This window comes from Cervus canadensis, chromosome 29, assembly GCF_019320065.1.
Source record: "Cervus canadensis isolate Bull #8, Minnesota chromosome 29, ASM1932006v1, whole genome shotgun sequence".
NCBI classification, from domain to species: Eukaryota; Metazoa; Chordata; class Mammalia; order Artiodactyla; family Cervidae; genus Cervus; species Cervus canadensis.
The window spans coordinates 39,207,322-39,232,651 of record NC_057414.1 but is presented as its reverse complement, the minus strand read 5'-3'; the positions used below and the strand labels follow the sequence as shown (position 1 = coordinate 39,232,651).

The following is a 25,330-nucleotide window of genomic DNA, read 5'->3' as shown; positions in this document are numbered from 1 at the left end:
AACTCATATACCTGAGCAGAGTGGGGACGAGTTCAACAAAATGGACAGAAAGACTGGTAGCAGAAGCAGCAACACGACTGATTCCCACACTTGCCAAAGTCACAAGCAGGATCTGTATTTCTGGAAACAGGAAGACCACGGAGATTAAGAAATCTGGGCTGAATAATCAGCATCCACCAAATTCCATGAGGACAAGAGACACCCTATATGTTATTCATATGTTTGAAACACATAGAAAATTGTACAGTGTCATGGAGCATGGTGGGTGCTAAGTTGCTTAAATTATGCCTGACTCTTTGCAGACCCTATGGACCATAGCCCGCCAGGCTCCTCTGTCCATGGGATTCTCTAGGCAAGAATACTGGAGTGGGTTGCCATGCCTCCTCTAGAGGATCTTCTTGACCCAGAGGTCGAACTTGCATCTCTTATGTTTCCTGCATTGGCAGGTGGGTTCTTTACTACTAGTGCCACCTGGGAACCAGGGAAGCCCTAGAGATCATGGAGGGACTGATAAATTGAGAAATGTAGAATTACTAATGTAGATGGTAAAAAGTATATAAAATTATCTGGATTAATTGCAGGAAATCTCTTTGCATATCAGAGATTTGCCAGAGAAGGAGAAGAAAAAGTGAGTCTGGCAGAAACTTGTTTTTACTTATTCTGTCTGTCTGTGAGTGCTAAATAGCTTCAGCCATGTCCGACCTTTTGTGACCCCATGGACTGTAGCCCTCCAGGCTCCTCTATCCAAGGGATTCTCCAGGCAAGAATACTGGAGTGGGTTGCCATTATTTGCAATATCCTTATTGTAGAAGGTAGAACTGTCATGCAGACAATTACTGAGTCTAAGGCTCAGCTCCAACCTTAAGAAACTTAAAGTGCAGAATTTAAAGTGACCAGTCATCCTGGTTTTCCTTGGAATTAGAAGGTTTTAGCAATGTGGGGTTTTCACTGATAAAGTTAGGAAAGTCCCAGGTGAACTTAAATGACTCACTGAACCTAGTGCAGGTACAGCATTGCCATGGGTGAGTAGGGCACCAGAGAGCAATAGAAGGACAAGGCTGGTCTGTTAGTGTACAGGCTGAGGAGAAGCCAGATTTCCATGAATGTTACACACATGGAAGCAAGAATGGAAACTTCTATACAGAAAAAATGTCAGAATTTGGAAACCCCTGAAAAAGTTTCAGAGGAAGTTTTACAGTATACAAATTAATATAATTATAGTTTTTTTAATATAGGAGAGAATTCAATGGTAAGGGAATAAGCTTCCATCATTAATGAGGAGCAGAGTACACCCATCTCTAATGCTGTGAAGCACATTCCTACATTGGGAGATGGTGAAGCATAGTGCCCACTAAGGTTCTCATAATCATTGCATGTCATCATTCTGTTAATGTACAAAGTAATCTAACATGGAATGGACAAGGATTTTAAACTGCTTAAATACTATTCCTACTATTCACTGCTTCATTTCTTGAAAAGGGGGGACTTTCTTTCATTTCCTGGAAGACCTCTATAATATGCACTAGCTCTAGTCATGGTGACTTAACCCCACAGTTTCATGTGGATATATTAGAGATGGAGAAGTAGACCAGTCCTCAAAGCTGGTAATTAAGAGCCCAAACAGAGGGAATGACCCTACTGTGTCCTCACCTGGGGCATAATTGCAAAGCCGCACCCCTCTATGTTATTAGAAGTGTGAACAGACAAAAGGCAAGTGAATAAGAACTGTCCTAGAGGAAGTGTGAGGATGAAACAGTACCAGTTTACAGATATTTTAGGATGTGATGAAGATAAATATATGTCTCAGCTTCCCCTTACTGACCTTTGGCTCTACCCCCAACAAATTACTAGCAGAATTTCTCATCAGTTTGGCTTGTGGGAATACTTAGCCCTTAATTAGGACCTCTCTTTACTACTGGCTTCAGATAAGTGTGACCAGTATAACCTCTGAAGGATGAGAAAAAGACACTTTCTTTCCCCAAAATCCAGTCTTCTCTCATGTTGGGGCACAAAGGTGTTGGGCAAAATGGTAAGTCCCATCAGGAACACGAACAGAATCTGGGTTGGTCCATGGCCCATATGATTCAGTGGTAAAAATGCAAGTCTTCAGGCTGAGAGAGTGGAAGTTCCAAAGATTACCTGCAACAGGAAAATATTGCTCCCGAAGAGCTGTGGATTCATAAAGATGCCAGACGAGGGTATTGTGCTTTCTAATCTGTAGTGAACAGAAGAGGAAAGACACAAACGATAAGATTTAGAGTTCAGCTTTAGAGCTGCAGTCTATGATTGTATTTACCCAAGCAGTCAATGGTCGAGGCTAAAGGATTAAGACCCAGCCTGTATAATATGTCATTTTAAGGTCATAATTATAAAGCTACTATAAATAATTATATGACAATAGTGAAAATGATACTCCTGTGATTCTTTTGTCTGGGTCACTTAGAATAGAGTTGGCAGTGAAATGAAAGCATAACTTGATCAAGTCACCATACTGGATGGTGTATAGAAGTTGGATATAGAAGGGTAAAACTTAGAAATTAGAGAAGGATTTCTTTCTTGAGAGTTGTCAGTATGCTTTGAGTCCTCCCTTTCCTTCACCAACCTCAGTACTGTAAACAATTTCCTTTTTCTCAACTAGTGGTTGAAGCTGCAAAGATACTACTGTGTAGCCTTGACCTGGGAGCACAGTGTCTGGTACCTAACACAATTCTAGGGAATTTAAGTTCATGTCTGATTTCTTAGGGCCAAGAGAAATGTAAGAATTCAGGCAAACATGCATCAACTGTACAATATGAAAGGGAATCAAAAGTTCCCACTGGGGATCTACAATTTACCCAGGAAAGATCTAAGGGAAAGGAATCCACTTTAAAGATCTGCTACACCCAGAGAGGTAGACTTAGACATTTCAACAGAAGAAACACCACAGATCACAGCAATCCCAAGAATGTAAGTCCTTTCTTGACCATTATCTCTACTTTTCCCCCTTATTCAGATTGTCTAGAGTAGGGAAATCTTAAGCTGATTGTCTAGATTAAGAAACCTATGTCTATAGCCCAGTAGGTAGATAAAAGATTGAAAAAGCACAATGCAGTTAAATGCAGAAGTTGTCTGGAAGAGGTAAACTGTATAATTCAGTAGTTAATTTTTTAAGCTTGGCATTGGCTCTATATTGTCCTGTGTGGGATTTTTTAAAAAAAATAACACTTCAACAATTCAGAATTAAATATAAAAATTTCCCCCTGATCTCAAAATAAGTACTTATATCCCAAGAGATAATGTACATGATTTTCTACAGAAGCCCTATTGCTAACACCCCACATTGGAAACAAAAGTCCACCAACATTGAAGTCCATAAAGAAATTGTAGTGTATTCATGTAACGGACTCTAAAGCACTAGGGAAGAGAACAACCTGCTGTTACATGCAATAGAATGGGTGAATATTCATGAATAAGCATGAGGAAAGAGGGCCTGTCACAGAACCCTTTATCAATTTACACTACTTGACGGTCAAGATCAACAAATACTCATCTATAGTGAAGGAGATCAAAATAGTTATTAATTTTTGTTTTTCACAGGAGAGGGAAGTGAGGAGAGAAGAGTCAGGCAGTGGTGGTGGTGGTTATTGTTGTATGGGATAACTTGAGGGGAACCCCTGTGGAAATAGGATCTTTCTATCTTGATCTGCAGGTTGGTTACAGTTTTACCATTTAGAAATATTCACTGATTTGTACATACTCATGATCTCATCCCCCTTCATGGATCACAGCCTTGTCATGGTGAAGGAACTTATGTAACTCAATGAAGCTTGAGCCATGCCATGCAGGGCCACCCACGATTGATGGGTCATATTGAAGAGTTTTGACAATACATGGTCCACTGGAGGAGGAAATAGCAAACCACTCCAGTATTCTTGCCATGAGAATATCATGAACAGTATGAAAAGGTAAAAAGGTTTGACACCAGAGAGCCCCACTGGTTGGAAGGTGTCCAATATGCTAACAGGGAAGAGTAAATGAAGGGCAATTACTCATAGCTCCAGAAAGAATGAAGCAGCTGGGTGAAAGTGGAAACAACACTCAGTTGTTGATGTGAAAGTAAAGTCTGATGCTGAGAAGAACAATATTGCACAGGAGCCTGGAATGTTAGGTCAAAGAATCTAGGTAAATTGGATATGGTCAAGCAGATGGCAAGAGTGAAGATCAACATTTTAGTAATCAGTGAACTAAAATGGATGGGAATGGGTGAATTTAATTCAGATGATCATTATATTTACTACCGTGTGCAAGAATTCCTTAGAAGAAATGGAGTAGCCTTCAGAATCAACAAGAGTCTGAAAAGCATACATTGGTGCAATCTCAAAAATGATAGAATGATCTTGGTTCACTTCAAGGCAAATCATCCAACATTATACTAATCCAAGTCTATGCCCTAACCTCCTATACCAAAGAAGCTGAAGTTGACTGGTTCTATGAAGACCTACAACATCTTCTAGAGCTAACACCTAAAAGATGTCCTTTTCATCATAGAGGATTTGAATGCAAAAGTAGGAAGTAAAGAGACACCAGGAATAACAGGCAAGCTTGACCTTGGAGTACAAAATAAAGCAGGGCAAAGGCTAACAGAGTTCTGTCAATGGAACATGCTAGTCCTACCGAATACCATTTTCCAACAACCCAAGATATGATTCTACACACAGACATACCAGATGGTCAATACCAAAATCATATTGATTATGTTCTCTGCAGCTGAAGATGGAGAAGCTCTATAAAGTCAGCAAAAATAAGACCTAGAGCTGATTGTGGCTCAGATCATCAGCTCCTTATTGCAAAAGTCAGACTTAAATCAAAGAAAGTAGGGAAAATCAGTAGGCATTTCAGGTATGACCTGAATCAAATCTCTTATGATTATTCAATGGAGGTAACAAATAGGTTCAGTGGATTAGGTCTGGTAGACAGAGTGCCTGAAGAACTATGAACAGAAGTTCATAACATTGTACAGGAGGGAGTGAATAAAAACCATTCCAAAGGAAAAAAAAATGCAAGAAGACAAATGTTTGTCTGAGGAGGCCTTACAAATAGCTGAGAAAAGAAAAGTAAAAAGCAAGGAAGAACAGAAAAGATATACCCAACTTAATGCAGAGTTACAGAGAATATCAAGGAGAGATAAAGACTTCTTAAGTGAAAAATGCAAAGAAATAAAGGAAAATAATAGAGATCTCTTTAAGAAAACTCAAGGGAGCATTTCATGCAAGGATAGGCATGATAAAGGACAGAAACAGTAAGGACCTGAAAAAAGCAGAAGAGATTAAGAAAAAATTGCAAGAATACACAGAGGAACCATACAAAAAAGGTCTTAATGACCCAGATAACCGCAATGGTGTGGTCGCTTATTTAGAACCAAACATTCTCGAGTGTGAGGTCAAGTGGGCCTTAGGAAGCACCACTATAAACAAATCTAGTGGAGGTGATAGAATTCCAGCAAAACTATTTCAAATCCTAAAAGATGATGCTATTAAAGTGCTGCACTCAATATGTCAGCAAATTTGGAAAACTCAGCAGTGACCACTGGACTGGAAAAGATCAGTTTTCATTCCAACCCCAATGTAAAGCAATATAAAAAATGTTCAAATTACCACATAATTGTGCTCATTTCACATGCTAGTGAGGTTATGTTAAAAATCCTTCAAGCTAGGCTTTAGCAGCATGTCAACCAAGAACTTCCAGATGTACCAGCTGGGTTTCAAAAAGGCAGAGATCAATTGCCAACATTTGGTTGATTATGGAGGAAGCAAGGAAGTTCCAGAAAAACATCTACCTCTGCTTCATTGATTACGCTAAAGCCTTTGACTGTGGGGATCACAACAAACTGTGGAAAGTTCTTACAAAGATGAGAGTACCAGAGCACTTTACCTGTCTCTTAAGAAACCTGTACACAGGTCAAGAAGCAACAGTTAGAACTGGACATGGAACAATGGATTGGTACCAAACTGGGAAAGGAGTATGACAAGGTTGTATATTTTCACCCTGCTTATTTAACTTATATGCAGAGTACATTATGTGAATTGCAGTGCTGGATGAATCACAAACTGGAATCAAGGTTGCCTGAAGAAATACCAACAACCTCAGATATACAGATGATACCATTCTAATGGCAGAAAATGAGGAGGAACTAAAGAGAGTCTTGATGAGGGTAAAGAGGAGAGTGAAAAAGCTGGCTTGAAACTCAACATGAAAAAAACTAAGATTATAGCATCTGGTCCCATCACTTCATAGCATTTGCCATGAAAGAGAAAAATGGAAGCAGTGACAGATTTTCTTTTCTTGGGCTCCAAAATCACTGAGGATGGTGAAACAAAAGATGCTTGCTCCCTGGAAGGAAAGCTATGACAAACCTAGACAGCATATTAAAAAGCAGAGACATTATTTTGCCAACATTAGGTTTGTATGATCAAAGCTATGGTTTTTCCAGTGATGATATACAGATGTGACAGTTGGAACATAAAGAAAGCTGAACATCGAAAAATTGATGCTTTTGAATTGTGGTGCTGGAGAAAACTCTTGAGAGTCCTTTGGACTGCAAGGAGATCAAACAAGACAGTTCTAAAGGAAATCAACCCTGAATATACACTGGAAGGACTGTTTTGAAGCTCCAATACTTTGGCCACCTGATGTGGAGAGTCGACTCATTGGAAAAGACCCTAAGGCTGGGAAAGACTGAAAGTAAAAGGAGAGGGGGATGACAGAGGATAAGATGGTTAGATAGCATCACTGACTCAATGGACATGAATTTTAGCAAACTCCAAGAGTTAGTGGAGGACAGAAGAGCCTGGAGTGCTGCAGTCCATGGGGTCATAAAGAGTTGGACACAATTTAGCAACTGAACAACAACAATTTGATCTCTTCATATTACAGTTTGCAAAGTTTTCTCCTATTTTGGTTAATACTGAAATCAGATTGATTATATTCTTTGCAGCCAAAGATGGAGAAGCTCTAAACAGTCAGCAAAAACAAGACTGGGAGCTGACTGTGGCTCAGATAATGAACTCCTTATTGCCAAATTCAGACTTAAATTGAAGAAAATAGGGAAAACCACTAGAACATTCAGGTATGACCTACATCAAATCCCTTATGATTATACAGTGGAAATGACAAATAGATTCCAGGGATTAGATATGATAGAGTGCCTGAAGAACTGTGAACAGAGGTTCATGACATTGTACAGGAGGCAGTGATCCAGACCATCCCCAAGAAAAAGAAATGTAAAAAGGCAAAATGGTTGAGGAGGCCTTACAAATAGCTGAAAAAAGAAGAGAGGTGAAAGGCAAAGGAGAAAAGCAAAGATATACCCCTTTGAATGCAGAGTTCCAAAGAACAGCAATGAGAGATAAGAAAGCCTTCCTCAGTTATCAGTGCAAAGAAATAGAGGCAACAATAGAATGGGAAAGACTAGAGATCTCTTCAAGAGAATTAGAGATGCCAAGGGAATATTTCATGTAAAGATGGGCACAATAAAGGACAGAAATGGTATGGACCTAACAGAAGCAGAAGATATTAAGAAGAGGTGGCAAGAATACACAGAAGAACTATGCAAAAAAGATCTTCATGGCTCAGATATCCATGATGATGTGATCACTCACTTTGAGCCAGACATTCTGCAATGTGAAGTCAAGTGGGCCTTAGGAAGCATCACTACAAACAAAGCTAGTGGAGGTGATGGAATTCCAGTTGAGCTATTTCAAATCCTAAAAGATGATGCTGTTAAGTTACTGCACTCAATATGCCAGCAAATTTGGAGAACTCAGAAGTGGCCAAAGTGGAAAAGGTCAATTTTCATTCCAGTCCCAAAGAAAGGCAATGACAAAGAATGTTCAAAGTACCACACGATTGCACTCATCTCACACTAGTAAAGTAATGCTCAAAATTCTCCAAGCCAGGTTTCAATAGTACATAAACTGTAAACTTCCAAATGTTCAATCTGGATTTAGAAAAGGCAGAGGGATCAGAGATCAAACTGCCAACATCCACTGGATCATCGAAAAAGCAAGAGAGTTCCAGAAAAACATCTATTTCTGCTTTATTGACTATGCCAAAGCCTTTGATTGTGTGGACCACAACAAACTGTGGAAAATTCTGAAAGAGATGGGAATACCAGACCACCTGACCTGCCTCCTGAGAAATCTGTATGCAGGTCAGGAAGCGACGGTTAGAACTGGATATGGAACAACAGACTGGTTCCAAATCGGGAAAGGAGTACATCAAAGCTGTATATTTTTACCCTGCTTATTTAATTTATATGCAAGGTACATCGTGTGAAATGCTGGGCTGGATGAAGCACAAGCTGGTATCAAGATTACTGGGAGAAATATCAATAACCTCAGATATGCAGATGACACCACCCTTATGGCAGAAAGTGAAGAAAAACTAAAGAGCCTCTTGATGAAAGTGAAAGAGGAGAGTGAAAAAGTTGGCTTAAAACTCAACATTCAAAAAACGAAGATCATGGCCTCCAGTCCCATTGTGGCAAATAGATGGGGAAACAGTGGAAACAGTGAGAGACTTTATTTGGGGGGACTCCAAAGTCACTGCAGATGGTGACTGAAGCCATGAAGTTAAAAGACGCTTGCTGCCTGGAAGAAAATCTATGACCAATCTAGACAGAATATTAAAAAGCAGAGATATCACTTTGCCAACAAAGGTCTATCTAGTCAAAGCTATGGTTTTTCTAGGAGTCATGTATGGATGTGATTTGGACAAAGAAAGCTGAGTGCCAAAGAATTGATGCTTTTGAACTGTGGTGTTGGAGAAGACTCTTGAGAGTCCCTTGGACTGCAAGGAGATCAAACTAGTCAATCCTAAAAGGAATCAGTCCTGAATATTCATTGTAAGGACTGATGTTGAAGCTGAAACTCCAATACTTTGGACACCTGATGCAAAGAACTGACTCATTGGAAAAGACCCTGATGCTGGGAAAGATTGAATGCAGGAGGAGAAGGGGACAACAGAGGATGAGATGTTTGGATGGCATCATTGACTTGATGGACATGATTTTGAGCAAGCTCCAGGAGCTTGGTGATCGACAGGTATGCCTGGTGTGCTACAGTCCATTGGGTTGCAAAAAGTTGGACATGACTGAGCAACTGAACTGAACTGATGTGCCAAAATCTGCACTGTGATGGATTACAGATGGAGTACATTCATCTCCAGTGAAGAGACTGACAGTGAGATACAACCCAACTGTTCATCATATAATCAGTTCCATGTGAGTCTTATTTGGTGTGTTTGCCTCATCCTTTACCTTTAAATACGCCCCCCCCCCAACACATTATAATCTTTGACATAAATGGCTTCATGTCCCCACTCTTTGAATGTTGTCAGCCCACCTGACAAAGAGCAGGAGACACATCTTTTTACACAGGTTAGGTGTGCAGAACAAGTCAAAAACAATAGTTTTAGTCTGTGCTGCCTCCAACTCCTCCTGCATGGTCGGTCACTCTCAAACCCTCCAATAACAACAAACACGTATCACTTGTCAGCATAGTGCCGGGTATTGTGAAAAGCACAGGTGCCCAACAGGATGAGAAAGATGTGCTCCCTTTTTTTTTTTTTTGTAGTGTAGCATATTACACATGCAATCGCCTGTGTGAATGAGATATGAAGAAAGATGCAGGGAGTTAAGGGAGACCCCAGGAAATTAGACAGGAGCAGTGATATTTTGAAAATGAGGCCATAGAGCTGGGCAGGGGTCCATGAGAGCACATAGGCTGTAGATTCAGATCAGGAAATGAGCTAAATCACCAATCCTTGTACAGTGCTCAAATCTTCTTTTCATGATATAGCCATGAAAGATAAGGGAACTGAGCTTACATTCTCAACTAACTGCCCTTTTTAGAAAAGCAGCTTGTCTATCTCAATAAGGAGAAGGCAGGTGTCAGTTTATTTCTTCCCGCCAACCCAGTGACCACTTTCCCTTTCCTGCTCACCTTCATGTTCAGGGTTGCTTCAGCACTCTTCATTCCATTTCTGTGTGCAACTTTCTTAAGTTTCATTAAGCCCTCGTCTGGTTTATTGGCGACAATCAGCCACTGAGCAGATTCAACCAACCACCTGATGAAAAAAGGGCACACAAGTGCAGTCAGCTCTCCCTTGCTTATTTGTCACCTGATTATTGGCAACAGATACTTTTTGCCTTTCATCTATATCTAGAACTTCACTTATTGGATCAGGAAAGAAATTATGTTCTTTTATACAAATACTATGAAAACAGGAGGATGACTATTGTGGGCATTGCACCTGAAAGGCATAGCACACGCAGTCTAATACAGACTTGGGAGTCAAATTTCCTCTGTGCTTAATCAGCAGATTTTCCAAGAAGCTTATGAGGCTTAAGCTTGAGAGTCTTCCACATGCATAATTCCCTTTCAAAGTTTGTCTTTGGTTCTATCAACTTTGTGCTCACATTATATATTTATAAAATATTCTTTTTTAAAAAGCCCCCCAGTTACGTAAGCTTAAATCCCAACAACGTGCAAGTACTCCAACCATGACCTGCTCTTAGTAACCTGCTGTCAGTAGCTAAGTACACAGATGACTCACTTATTTAAATGAGTCTCAGTTTTCTCATCAATACAGTGGAGAAAGTAATGCCACCGTCCTCGTGGGCCTGCTGTGAGACTAGAATGACATAACGGCTGTATCTGGCATGGATTACGCTTTCCTCTCTCTCTAAACTCCTCTCAGTGTATTAAATCTATAGCCATTTCTTTATGATTGATGAAATCTGATTCTCCCTAGACTGGTTTTAAGTTTAATGATGAAGTTTACCATTAATAAATCTTAAAATTATCTAAGGGGGGAGGGACTGTTGAACATATGATGTAAAGCACCTAACTGAATGCCAGTTTTATTACTGGAAAAAACTATGCTTCTATTATGTCAGCGAACTATATGAATAAATTGGTTGCCTCTTCCTTTTATCCAATTTCACCTACAAAAATGAAAATAAAAACTTTGCCATAATATGATTCATTCCAAAGCCAAACATACTAAAGGTGCTTACTTTTTAAATATTTGAGTGCATTTTACATTAAGGAAAATAACACTAAAATAACTCTATGACTGCTACACAGAGTAAGATACATGAAGAAGGATGGCAGAAAATACTTAGATTTCTCTGGAAGAAAAGTCATTGTCATTCCCTGTTGTGCTTTTCAAATCTCGGTTTGCCCAGAGTGAACAGATGAGATACATGGGTTTTAGTTCCAAACAATTAGATATGATCCCTGGAGTAAGACTACTCTGATTCAATATGCATTTTCATCCCAGGTACCCATAAGACTGAGTGAGAGAGAAGGCTCATACCTTGAGGAGAGAAAGAAGACAAAGAAAGGTGCAGACACCACCAGCTGCAGGGTGCGCCACTCTCGAAAGACAAAAGCCAGTCCTCCCAGCATCGTCTGTCCAATACTAAGGGTACAGGATAGCAGTGTCATTACTATGGTTTTTGACTGGGAACATATCCACTCTATAACTGGAAGAAACCCAACTGAGATACTAATGTCAGATGAAGATGAAATTTCAAGGTCAAATTCAAGACTTGGAAAATGGATTAGATCACAATTGTGGATTTACCCAGCATATTGCTATTTGCTATGATGACCACAGCAGAACAACCTGACCAGAAGCATAGTAGGCAGTCAATGAGGAAGGTGGGACCAAAGGCTTCACAGGTCCCAGAGATGGCGAGCTGGAGCAAACAGCACCTGAGAATCAACTTTCGCCCAAACCTAAGAAACAGAGAGTCAACTTAGATTATGGGAGTAATAGTAATACATGGTAAGAAACTCAGAAAGCAAAAGCATACTCTGAAACTTAGAGAGTGTTTTAACAAGTGATTCATGAACCTGAAATCTTGAAAAAACAAGAGCTAAATCAACACATTTCCCCCAAAGTAACATTCTTTGTCTATGTAATATAGCCTAGAATATAAAAACTTCATTCTCTAGTCAGCAGGAGGCAACTGACATCAAGTGATATCACATTAAAGAAACCACAGTATTGGAAATTGTAACATTACCATAAGCATCCATTTTACAAGTATGTGTATCTAGCAAAGTAGAGAGTCTCTAGAGTCTCTAGAACACATGGAGCTAAAAGTATACTTGAGTCTCCAAATTACAGCTGAAAAAAGAAAATGTTAGTTGCTCAGTCATGTGTGACTCTTTGTGACCCCATGGACTGTAGACTGCTAGGCTCCTCTGTCCATGAAATTCTCCAGGCAAGAATACCAGAGTGGGTTGCCATTCCCTTCTCGAGAGGATCTCCTGGACCCAGGGATCGAATCCAGGTTTCCTGCATCGCAGGCAGATTCTTCACTGTCCGAGCCCCCAGGGAGGTCCTGAGCCACTGCAAACTATCATGGAACAATGCATTAAAGTTGTTAAAGCTTTATGTAAAATCACTCTGTTGAATCTGGATTTGCAGTTCTCAAGCAACGTGCTGCCCTGGAACAACATGAGCTCCATAACCCATTCAGGGGAAAGATTAGTGTAAAATGGCGAATCAAGGGGAAAAGAAGGTGAGAGACAAACGAGGAAAAGGGAATTCGGTTTTCCTTGGGCATCAGGAAAAGGGTGCCTTAGTGTATATGACTTGGACTACATAGGATGTGCTAATATATACACCCAGTAATAAAAACTAAAGTACAAATTTTGGGATTTGGAATTCCTCTGCAAGGTTTGAAATAGAATTCTTTAAAAATTCAAATAGTCCACCAAAAAAACTGGAAAATGTAAAAACATAGGAACAAAAATAACACCAAATAATCATTTTAGTAATCATTATTATCATCAAGATTGAAGGCAGGAGAAGGGGACAACAGAGGATGAGATAGTTGGATGGCATCACTGACTCAGTGGATGTGAGTTTGAGCAAACTCTGGGAGATAGCAAAGGACAGGGAAGCCTGGTGTGCTGCAGTCCATGCGGTTGCAGAGTTGCAGAGTTGACTCTGCAGAGTTGACTCTGCAACCGCATGGACTGAACAATTGAACAACAACAACAACATAATCATCAAAAAAATTTTGTAGAAAAAATTAAAGTGATAAACTGAAACGAATCATAACAACAATCACACCAAACAAATAGCTAATGACTTAAACCATCTATCACAAGAGGAAGATTATCAAAGGGTTAAAAAAAAGACCTAATTTTAGGTACAGTAGTACTTAAAATATTGTGGGTTGAAAGTAAATTGACAGGAAAAAAAAATTGAGTTCAAATAGTAATTATAAGATGCCTGGTGTCTTTACATTATCATCAAATAAAACAAATTTCAAAACAAAATACATTTACAGAAATAATAATGCTGAAAAGGTCAAATGTATATGAACTCAACAAAAGCTTGAAATACATGAAATAAAACTGACAGAATTAGATGCAGCATTCATATTCTGTAATCATTAGTTTATAACTCTTCATTCACCTTATTCTTCTGATATCTTAAATCTACTTTCTGCCTCCACTAATTTGCCTAGTCTTAACTAGTTCTTGTGAATTCTGTTTCACAGTGATAGGAAGAGCTGACATCGAAGGATCAAAAAGTGGTGTCACTGTGAACGCTTGGCCGCCACAAACCAGTTATCCCTGTGGTAACTTTTCGGACACCTTCTGCTTAAAACCGCAAAGGTCAGAAAGATCGTTCTTTTGTAAGTGAATGCATATCTTTGTCCTTCTGTGCCTGGTTTATTTCATTCAACATATTTTTTTTTCAAAGTTTATTTATGTTGTACCAAGTACCAGAACATCATTCTTTTTTCTGGATGAATAATCTCCTATTGTGTATATTCACCATATTTGTTTACCCATTAATCTGCTGATGCATATTTGGATTGCCACCTTCAGGTATTATAAATAATGCTGTAATGAATACTGATATTCAGCTGTCAAACTCTCTGTTTTTAATTTTTTAGAGTATAAACCTAGGAATGGAATTGCTAGTTCATGTGAAAATTCTATTTAGACTTTTGACAATCTGCCAAACTGTTTTCCATCTTGTTGTTGTTCAGTCACTAAGTTGTGTCCGACTCTGCGCACCAGGCTTCCCTGTCCTTCACTATCTCCTGAAGTTTGCTCAAATTCATGTCTACTGAGGCTTCATCATGTTATATTTCCACTGTCAATGAATGAGGGTTTGTTTCAATTTCTCTACTTGCTCACCAACACTATTTCTGCTTTTTTAAAATTATAGCCATCCTAGTAGGTGTGATATGGTTTGCTGTATAGTTTTGACTTGCATTTCTTTAATAAGTGATGATGTTGGGATCTTTTCTTGTGCTTATCAACCGCTTGTATATCTTCTTCATAGAAATATATTCAAGTCCTTTGCTAATTTTTAAATTGGTTTATCATTTTGTTATTGAATGGTTCATATATTCTGGATATTAAATACTTATCAGCTGTATTATTTGAAAATATTTTCACCCAGTTGTAGGTTATCTTTTATTCTCTTGATAATAACTTTTGATGCACAAGGTTTTTAATTTTGATGAAGTCTGATTTAACTATTTTTCTTTTGTTTGTGATTTGCATGTCTAAGAATCCATTACCAAATACAAGGTCATGAGGATTCACTTCTATGCTTCCTTTAAGAGTTTTAAGGTTTTAACTCTTACATATAGGTTATTAATTCAGTCAACTTTTGCATATAGAGTAAGAGAAGAGTAAACTTTTAAAAAATATTCTGTATGGGCATTTAGGGGCTTACTAGGTGGCACCCCACTCCAGTATTCTTGCCTGGAAAATCCCATGGATGGAAGAGCCTGGTAGGCTGCAGTCCATGGGATAGCTAAGAGCTGGACACGACTAAGCAACTTCACTTTCACTTTTCACTTTCATGCATTGGAGAAGGAAATGGCAACCCACTCCAGTGTTCCTGCCTGGAGAATCCCAGGGACGGGAGAGCCTTGGTGGGCTGCCGTCTGTGGGGTTGCACAGAGTCGGACACGACTGAGGTGACTTAGCAGCAGCAGCAGCAGGTGGCACTAGTGGTGAAAAAACCATTCATGCCTATGCAGGAGATGTTAAGAAATGCAGGTTCAATTCCTAGGTTGGAAAGATCCTCTGGAGAAGGGCACAGCAACCCACTCCAGCGTTCTTGCCTCGAGAATCCAATGAACATAGGACCCTGGAGGGCTACAGTCCATAGGGTCTCAAAGAGTGGGACATGACTGAAGTGAATTTGCAGGCATGAACATGGATATTTAGTGGTTCAACACCATTTCCTGAAGGCATTTTTCTTTTCCACTCTGAGTTATCTTGGCACACTTGACAAAAGTCAGTTGGCTTTAAACGTACAATTTTATTTCTGGACTCAGTTCCTTTATGTTGGTTTGTACCTCTATCCTTATGCCAGTACCATAATGTTTGGTTATGGCAGTTTTGTAGTAGTTTTGAAACCAAAAAGTGTGAGTCCTCTGAGTTTGACCTTCTTTTTTTTTTTTTTTTCATTTATTTTTATTAGTTGGAGGCTAATTACTTTACAATATTGTAGTGGTTTTTGTCAAGAGAACAGCATCAAAACATGTATATTATCTAGGGTGAAATAGATCACCAGCCCAGGCTGGATGCATGAGACAAGTGCTCGGGCCTGGTGCACTGGGAAGAACCAGAGGGATCGGGTGGAGAGGGACGTGGGAGTGGGGATTGGGATGGGGAATACATGTAAATCCATGGCTGATTCATGTCAATGAATTTGTCCTTTTTTTTTTAACATTGTTTGGCTCTTTGGAGCTCCAAATTCATACGAATTTAAAGTTCAGCTTTTCCATTTCTACAGAGAACAATGTTGGAATTTTGATAGGGATTTCATTGAAACTGTTCATTGTATTAAGTAGATTGACTTGTTGCCAACATTAAGTCTTCCAACATCATTAACACAGGATTCCTTTCCATTTATTTAGGGCTTTTCTATTTCCTTCAGCAAGGTTTTATAGTTTACAGTATACAAATTTTTTACCTCTTAGATTAATTTTATTGATAGGTAGTTTATTCTTTTAGAAGATATTGTAAGTGTAATAACTTTCTCAATTTCCTTTTCTGCTTGTTCATTGTGGTTATGTAATTGTGTGTTTTTCTTGTACCCTACAACTTTGTTGAATTCATTCATGAACTGTAATAGCTCTCTTGTGCATTCTTTGGAATTTTAAATTTGTATAATCATGTCATCTACAAATATAGGTAGACTAAAGTTTTTCTTTTCAATTTGGATAAATTTTATTTCTCTTTCTTATCTAATTACTCTAATTAGATTCTTCAGTACAATGTTGATTAGCAGTAGTGAAAGCAGACATCCTTGACTTGCTCCTGAAGTTAGTGTGAAAGTTTTCCTTTCACCATTGAGTATAATGTTAGTTGTAATTTTTTTCTTAAATATCCTTTAACCTGTTGGGTTCCCTTTTATTCTCAGTAGTCTTATTTTTATCATGAAAGAGTGTTAGGTTTGATAAAATGCTGAATGTTATCAATTGAAATTATGCTTTCTTTATTCTATTAAAGTGCTACATTACACTGATTGATTTTCTTATGATGAACTACCTTTGCATTCCTGGGATAAATCTTATTTGTTCATGGTATATACTTTTTAAAATATGCAGTTGGATTCAGTCTGCTAGCATTTTGTTGCAGATTTTGCATTCATAAGGGATGTTGCTCTGTTGTTTGCTTGTGATGTCATTATCTGGCTTTGATATCAGAGCAGCACTGGTCCCATAGAGTGAGTTAGGGAGCTTTCCTCCTCTTCTGTTTCATGGAAAATTTCAAGAAGAATTGGTGTTCATGTTGGGTTGGTCAAAGGTCATTCATTTTTCCCCCCATAAGATGGCTCTAGTAGTGTTCAGTTGTCTTTAAGTTCATTCAAAATAATTTTGCTACCTTGTTTTGACAGCTGCCATATCAGTGCATTTAAAAAACTTATCAAAGTTGGTGAATTTTTGTGTAGCCATTTTAATATTGAAGATGAAAGAGAAAAAGCAACATTTTAAGCATTGTTGCTTGTTATTGTCCCCAGTTACATCCAACTCTTTGTGACCCCATGGTCTGTAGCCTGTCAGGCTCCTCTGTCCATGGAATTCTCCAGGCAAGAATACTGGAGTGGGTCACCACTTCCTACTCCAGGGGATCTTCCCAACCCAAGGATTGAAGCCATGTTTCTTGTGTCTTCTGCATTGGCAGGTGGATACTTTATCACCGAGCCACCAGGGAAGCCAACTTATTAACAATTAAAAGCAAGTGGGTTTAATTTTCCAATCAAAAGAGAGAGTCACTAAATGGATTTTTTAGAAAAGGACTGAACTATATTCTCCTTACAAGAGGCTCACTTCAGCTTTAAAGACATACATAGGCTCAAAGTGATGGGACAAGAAAGGATACTCTATGCAGAGTACAATTAAATGAGAATATTTTTGTCTGATACTTACATCAGACAAAATAGACTCCAACCAAAAATGGTAAGAAGACACAAAAAGTTGCATTACATAATGACAAAGGAACCATTTATCAAGATGATATATCAGTAATAAATAATTATGCAGCTAACACCAGAGCACCTCAATATATTAAGCAAATACTAACTAAGATCATGGCATCTGGTCCCATCACTTCATGGGAAATAGATGGGGAAACAGTGGAAACAGTGTCAGACTTTATTTCTGGGGGCTCCAAAATCACTGCAGATGGTGACTGCAGCCATGAAGTTAGAAGACGCTTACTCCTTGGAAGGAAAGTTATGACCAACCTAGATAGAATATTAAAAAGCAGAGACATTATCTAGGGTGAAACAGATCACCAGCCCAGGCTGGATGCATGAGACAAGTACTCGGGCCTGGTGCACTGGGAAGACCCAGAGGAATTGGGTGGAGAGGGAGGTGGGAGGCGGGATCGGGATGGGGAATACATGTAAATCCACGGCTGACTCATCTCAATGTATGACAAAAACCACTACAATATTGTAAAGTAATTAGCCTCCAACTAATAAAAATAAATGGAAAAAAATAAAAATAAACAGGGATAAATCTCACACACACACACACACAAAAAAAAAATAAAAAGCAGAGATATTTCTTTGCTAACAGAGGTCCATCTAGTCAAGGCTATGGTTTTTCCAGTGGTCATGTATGGATGTGAGAGTTGGACTGTGAAGAAAGCTGAGTGCTGAAGAATCGATGCTTTTGAACTGTGGTGTTGGAGAAGACTCTTGAGAGTCCCTTGAACTGCAAGGAGATCCAACTGGTCCATCCTAAAGGAGATCGGTCCTGGGTGTTCATTGGAAGGACTGATGCTGAAGCTGAAACTCCAATACTTTGGCCACCTCATGTGAAGAGTTGACTCATTGGAAAAAGACCCTGATGCTGGGAGGGATTGGGAGCAGGAGAAGAAGGGAACAACAGGATGAGATGGCTGGATGGCATCACCGACTCAATGGACATGCATTTGGGTAAACTCCAGGAGTTGGTGATGGACAGGGAGGCCTGGTGTGCTGCAATTCATGGGGTTGCAAAGAGTCAGACATGACTGAGCGACTGAACTGAACTGAACATATGTGAAAGGAGAAATAGACAATGGTACAATCATATTGGTGGACCTCATTACTTTGTTTTCAACAATGTTTAGCCAGATTAAGAAAGTGAGAGAGAAGACTCAAATAAAAAATTAAAAATTAAAGAGGAGACACAGGGTTATAAGGTACTACTCAAATATTTCTGTGTTTTAATAAAATAAATAAAACCTTTAATAAAAAAGGTTAACCTAGAAGAAATGGATAAGTTCCTAGACACATACAATCTACCAAGACTGAATCACAAAGAAATGGAAAAATCTGAACAGACCAATGACTAAGGAGATTAAATCAGTAATAAAAACCACTCCTTCTCACACACAAAAAGAAAAACAATGCAAAACCTGGACAAGAGTTTTCACAGGTGAATTCTGCCAAACATTTAAAGATGAATTAAACCAGTTCTTCTCAAACACTTCCAAAAAATTTGAAGAGGAGGAAACACTCTCAAACTGATTTTAGAAATCCACCACTCTTCTGATTCCAAAGTCAGATAAGGACACTCCAAGAAAACTGCAGACCGACATCTCTGCTGAATACAGATGCAAAACATTCTCAACAAAATATTAGTAAACCAAACTCAATAGCACACTAAAAGGATCATAAAACATGATCAGGTGGAATTCACCCCTAGGATGTAAGGATCACTCAAGATATGCAAATCAATAAATGCGAAAAACCACATAATGGAGTGAAAGGTAAATTAGTATGATCATCTCAAGAGATGCAGACAAAATCCAACATTCTTTAGCAACAAAAATAATTAATTGGGTACAGAAGAAATGTACTTCAACATAATAAAGGCCATACACGACAAATTCTCAGCTAATATCATACTCAACGCTGACAGGTTGAAAGATTTTCCTGTAAGCTTAGGAAAAAACAAGGGTGCCCACTCACACAGGTCACATTTAACATAATATTGTAAGTTGTAATCAGAGAAAGCACGCAATGAAAAGGCATAGAAGTTGGAAAGGAAGAATTAAGTTCTGTTTGTAGATGTTATCATCCTATACACAGAAAATTCTAAAGACTCAACCAAAAATTTGTTAGAACTAGTCTACAAATTCAGTGAAGTCACAGGATACAAAATCAACATACAGAAATCAATTGCATTTCTATACACCAACAATGAAATATGTGAAAAAAGTATTAAAGAGAACAATTCCATTCACAGCAGCATCAAAAAGCACTTTATTGTGAATAGTCATAAAGGCTTTGGTCAGAATACTGGTCAACTCTTTTATGAATTACATTTGGTGTAATTACATACAAAATTCACAATTTTCAGGTGAAAGATAAAATGACATTATGCTTCTGGATGGTAAGGGATACTTTAAGTCTCTCATTTCTCCTGTGAAAGACTTGAGTGTCTGTCTGCCACTTTTGTCTCTTACTTCAGGATGGACACTGCTGGCCCAGGATAACCCAAACTTCTCACACAAATTGTGACTCCTGAGGTCTATAGATTAATTACCTTATACTAAGGTAATATATGGTTGCAAGAATACTTAATACAAGGCTTTTAAAAGCAAGATAAATATCCAGGTTACAACCGCAATTATTTTGCAATTCCAGTATTACCTCACTATGCACCAAGTTTTATAGAAATGCCTACCAGTTATGGTGGGGCGACCAAGACATGATGACCAATGTGGGAACCCATAAGCAATTAGCTCACTGAGTCCAGTAGGGACTTAACACAGAAATCATGGCAAAGGCCAGCACTGCTGTTCTCTCTATCTGTGTTTTTAAAGAAGTTGGACCTCTGTCTTGAAGCACCTTCCTTTCTGTTCCCATAGATAACTCTTCCTCATATTTCTGGATGAAGTATTATGATACTTACCCTCTAAATACTGTTCTGGAATATCCCCCAGATCTTGTGGAGATGATATTTCTGTGTCCAGTGCACAGAGCTCTGTGGCAACAAAATGTCATTCATCACAATGAGTTGAATTCTGCATTTCCATCTGTAGCTCCCTGGAAACCAAAGCAACTCACCCCAGAGGAAGGGCAGCAGGGATGTGGAGACACTCACCTGTCTGAGAGATGGCCATATATGATGCCCCCCCCCCCCAGCATTCCAGCCATGACTAGGGACTGAACCACTGATTTCTGTGACTGATGATCTCATACAAAGTCCCACTGGAAAAGAAGAAAACCAGCACAAAGGAGTTTCACAGCATCTCATAATCCCTCAATGTGCCCTTCATGAACACATTCTGTTTTTTTTTTTAACTATGTTTATTCATCTATATCATTCAAGTCTCAGTTTAAGCATGGCTTTTCTAGAATTTCTCAACCAAGTCTTCTAGGTTATAACAGGATCAGTCTTTATATTCACTTAGCACTACATACCCCAGCGGTCCTCAATCTTTGCCACACATTGGAAACACAGTTTTTTAAAAAATATTGAAGTCTAGATTTCACATCTAGAGTGAAATATACTCCAGTCTGTTTCTCTGACAAGTACCCAGGGTATTGAAATATGTTCTTATTAAAAATAATATTTCCAATTTGCAACTAGATTGAGAACAAGTGACCAAGAATAATTTTTCACAAGTTGTATCAAGTAATTACTTGTCTAGTCACCAGTCTTTATACTAAAGGTAAAGCTTTGTGATATTAGAATTCATATCCAGTTTGTTGATTTCACTGTCCTCAATTATAAGTGCTTGGCTTTTAAAAAGGTAAGCAATCATTATTCCTGAAAGAATGAGAGACAGGTGGTTACACTAGGCACTTGAACAGTATTTATGCTATGTTATTCTAAACACCCAGACCACGTACTCACAATTGTAAATGAGGCTTTACCTCAGACATGATGGTGGAGGAGAAGAAGCTGTGATCATACACCCAGCCATCCACACAGGGCTCTATGTTCATGTCACTTACGTTGGGAAAGAGCCCACTGAGGTGAAGGAGCTGCCACTGTGGGTGGAGGAAACGATGACATTTCTCTGGCTTCAAGTAAGAATCCAAGGGGATGGAAAGTCTCAGGAGGACATCAAGGCTGAGGGTCCCAGTGTCATTATCAGAGACAGTGTCATTATTGAGGATGTGGACCCAGCAGCGATGCCCTGGAACAGCTGCAGTGAAGTTCTCCAGCAGTATATGGCATGCTATCATCATGAGAGAAGGCAAGGCTAAAAGCATCTGAAGCATCTGGAATTGCCCCAGGCCACGAATTTCATCCTGGAGCTTCTCAAAGGCCACTGTGAAAAGGTGATATGCAAGAGAAGATACAATGACTTTACAGAGACAAGTTCAGAGGCACAAAAAGTTTCCTTACATTAATTCAAACTATGTGACCTCTCACCAGTTTCTCATTAATGAGTCTTGTCACTTTACTTGCAACAGAGCAGTTTTCCCAGTCCTTTTGTAATCAGGATATAATACTCTTCTTTTTTTAAAGTAAAGTTATAGAGATAATTATTTACCAAAATACTTCCCATTGTTGACAATGAAATCTGTTTAAAGGTTTACTCTCTGAATGTGTTTGTCCTCAGGGGTTATGTAAAATCAGCATTGGACTTTGACAAGAACATGGTCTCTAAATAATCTAAGATAAGCCTGCTACACAGTCTTCTGTATTTCTAGAAAATGGAATTTGAGAGACACGGAATTAAATTGCTTTATGATTTTTCTGTGGAAAGAATAGGAAACAAATGCTTTTTTGTTTAATACTGAATTTTATTAAAATAATTAACAAAACACAACCCTACTAGTTTTCGTGCTTCAGTTTAAATTACACCAAAAACTCACAATAATTTTAAGTTCCTTGAAATATAGGTACAGGGGAAAGGCAGTAGTAAACTCATGTGAGTTTATTTTCTTGGATTTATTTATTGGTTTACTTAATATATTATTGGTTTACATAATATATGGACTTCCTGATGGCTCAGACAGAAAGAATCTGCCTGCAATGCAGGAGACCTGGCTCAATCCCTGGGCTGGGAATATCCCCTGGAGAAGGGAATGGCAACCAACTCCAACATTCTTGCCTAGAGAATTCCATGGACAGAGGAGCCTGGCAGGCTACAGTCCATGGGGTCACACAGTCAGACACAACTGAGCAACTAACACTTTACATAATGTATTAAGTATAATTTGTGTGCAATTGTTCAGAATACTGATGAACCGATCCTTTTATCACTATGAAACTGACCTAGTTATCTCTGGTAATATTCTTTGATTTCAAGTATATATTTTCTCATTTTCATATAGTCATCCAAGTTTCTTACATTTAGAGTTTGCAAGCTATAACTTTCCAATTCTTTATATACTTTATTAAAATGTGTATTGAGATAACTGTAGAGTCACATACAGCAGCAAGAAATAGTGTAATGAGAAATTGTCTGCACAGTACCCATTTTCCCCCAATAGAAATATTTGCAAAATTATAGTATATTAGTACTAATTTATTGATAGTGATACAATGTACTAACTTTATTCAGACTTCCCCAGTCAGTTTTACCTGTTCATTTGTATATGTGTGTGTGGGGGAGGTACTTGGTACCATATAGTTTATCACCTGTTTGGCTTTGTGCATCCACCACCACAGTCAAGATACTAGAGATCCATCTCCACTGATATGCCTCTTGCACATATATGTATTTATCCCTCTTGGGTATATAAATACACTCACCTTGCACCTGCTCCTGTCTTTCCCTTTGCTATCTTTGGCAACTACTAATCTGTTTTCCACTTTAAAAATCTGTAATTAAAATATTGTTATATACAAAGAAAAATATGGGGAAGTGAAGCCATCAGGATTGTGACATAGGTCATTCCTATCTGAGTCCTTCTCTATAGAAGATTAGCTAGCAACTATCCTCAGACAAGTCATTGCTGTGAAAATTCCAGAACTTGAGGACAAGGATGAAGCAATCTCTGAAGGACAAAGATAGAGAAAAATACTTAAGAAGAACAAGAGGAGTGACTACACTCTGACCACATTATTCCTCCCCCAGCCCAACACAGCACCACACCAAGAGGGCCCCCTTGAGCTTACAGTTTCTCCAGTGAGAAAAACAGGATCCAAGTGGACATCCATCTGCCATAGAATTATGAGATGCTTGCCCAGGAGGCCCACTCAGGTCTGGCCTTGTGGGAATCACTAGGGGAATTCCCAGGTTCAATCACTGGGAATCAAATTGAGATGAAGAAGTGGGCAGAGCTCACAGTAACCAGCACTCAAGTTTTGGTGGGCTGCCTTTCTGCTTGCCACAGAATCCAAGTAGAGAGCCCAGCCAGTGGTTCTGTTCTTCCGCAGAATCGAGCTGGTGGCCAAAGAGCTCAGTTGGAAATTCTACCTTATTTGGATTTCCAGCCTACAAGCCATATTAGGCATGGTGCTGGCTTATGGCCCTGACTGAGCAGGGAAGCAAATGCACAAGTCTGCCTAACTTCTGAGTATAGCTTCCATTTCCACCCAATCAGGAACCCTTTCCAGACAACCCAGGCAGCCACAGTACCCATCTGTGGACAGGAAGTCAAGCCAGAAGTTCTGTTCTACTTTTAAGAATAATCTCTGAACCCACATAACCAAGCATCTTGAACCGTGGCCCTCAGAGCCCAATTATGGTACTGCCTAGCTGCACAGCCTAGAAAACAGCCTCACCTCATATCACAAGCCAACCTATGACGCTGCCTGACCACTGAACATAGTCTCACCCTTATTCATGCCTCTTCCAAAAACCTCACCCAAGTGTAGAACATAGCCTGAAGCCCCACACAACAAGGAAGGTTGTACAGTGACCCTCCCTGCTGAAGCAGACCTTTAAAGTCCAGAAGAGGAGACTATTTGCTCATAGCATAGACGCCAATACAAGGAATCAAGGATCACAGAAAATCAAATAAACATTAAACCACCAAAGGAATTAAAGCTCCAGGAAGTGACCTAAAAGAAATGGAGATCTATTAACTGTTTGACAAAGAATTCAGAATAATCCTTTTTAAAAATTTCAATGAACTACAATAACATACACACAGACAGCTAAACTGAATTACAAAAACAGTGAATGAACAAAATGAAAATTTCAATATAGAAGTGAGAATAACCCCAAAATAAAAATAAACAGATATCTTAGAGCTAAAGAATATGACTGAACTAAAGAATTTAATAGAGAACTTCTATAAAAGACTAAACATTGCAGAAGAAAGATTCAGTGAACCAGGAGATGGGTCATTTGAAATTATCCAGTCAGAGGAGAAAAAAAGAAAACAAGAATGAAGAAGAGTGAAGAGAAGCCATGAGACATATGGGAAAACATAAAGAAAACAATACATGCTTGTGAAAATCTAAGAAAGGAAAGAGACATGGACAGAAAATTAATCTCAAGAAAAAAATGTCTTAAAGATTCCCAAGCATGGGAAGATAAATGAACATCAGATTCATGAGACCCAGACCCCAAATAAATTAAACCTGAAAGGCATTTACACTGAGACACATATTATTAAACTGTCAGAAGTCAAACACAAAGAAAAAAATTTGAAAGCAGCAGCAGAAAAGTGGCTTTAGCTTAAAAAAGAGTTCCCATAACATTATGATCAGATTTTTAAAAATTTTCTTTCTGCTTTTTTGGGATCACTTTATTATTTAAGGCAGGATTGATTGGATTTTCAAATATGAGTCCCCACCTTAGAGAACCAAGCCTGCCAATTTTTAGGCAGCAATGATTTTTGTCTCCTTCCCCATTAAAAAAATGTCATTTCCCGAGGT

General features: G+C 38.8%; 1 protein-coding gene across 1 annotated transcript; it reads right to left on the bottom strand.

Annotated features, from left to right (window-relative positions):
- Window positions 1–1,996: 1,996 nt before the first annotated feature.
- LOC122430746 (solute carrier family 22 member 9-like) lies at window positions 1,997–23,989 on the bottom strand. The gene is made up of 6 exons (XM_043451564.1): window positions 23,621–23,989; window positions 21,401–21,821; window positions 20,453–20,524; window positions 11,359–11,463; window positions 9,981–10,104; window positions 1,997–2,215 (listed from the first exon to the last, which is right to left on the bottom strand). Exons 1-6 carry the CDS (start codon window positions 23,667–23,669, stop codon window positions 1,997–1,999), a joined length of 990 nt encoding a protein of 329 aa, XP_043307499.1. The 5' UTR covers window positions 23,670–23,989.
- Window positions 23,990–25,330: the final 1,341 nt, after the last annotated feature.

What these genes read in the sequence shown, in the direction of transcription:
- LOC122430746 (XM_043451564.1), bottom strand. Translation starts at nt 23,669, where the DNA reads ATGGCAGATGGATGTCCACTTGGATCCTGTTTTTCTCACTGGAGAAAC. An exon ending in TCCAGAACAGTATTTAGAGG is followed by an intron (nt 11,464 to 20,452) that starts GTAAGTATCATA and finishes CTGTACCCTTAG; the next exon opens with TATTGGACAGACGATGCTGG. An exon ending in GTCTTCTTTCTCTCCTCAAG is followed by an intron (nt 10,105 to 11,358) that starts GTATGAGCCTTC and finishes TTTTTTCATCAG; the next exon opens with GTGGTTGGTTGAATCTGCTC.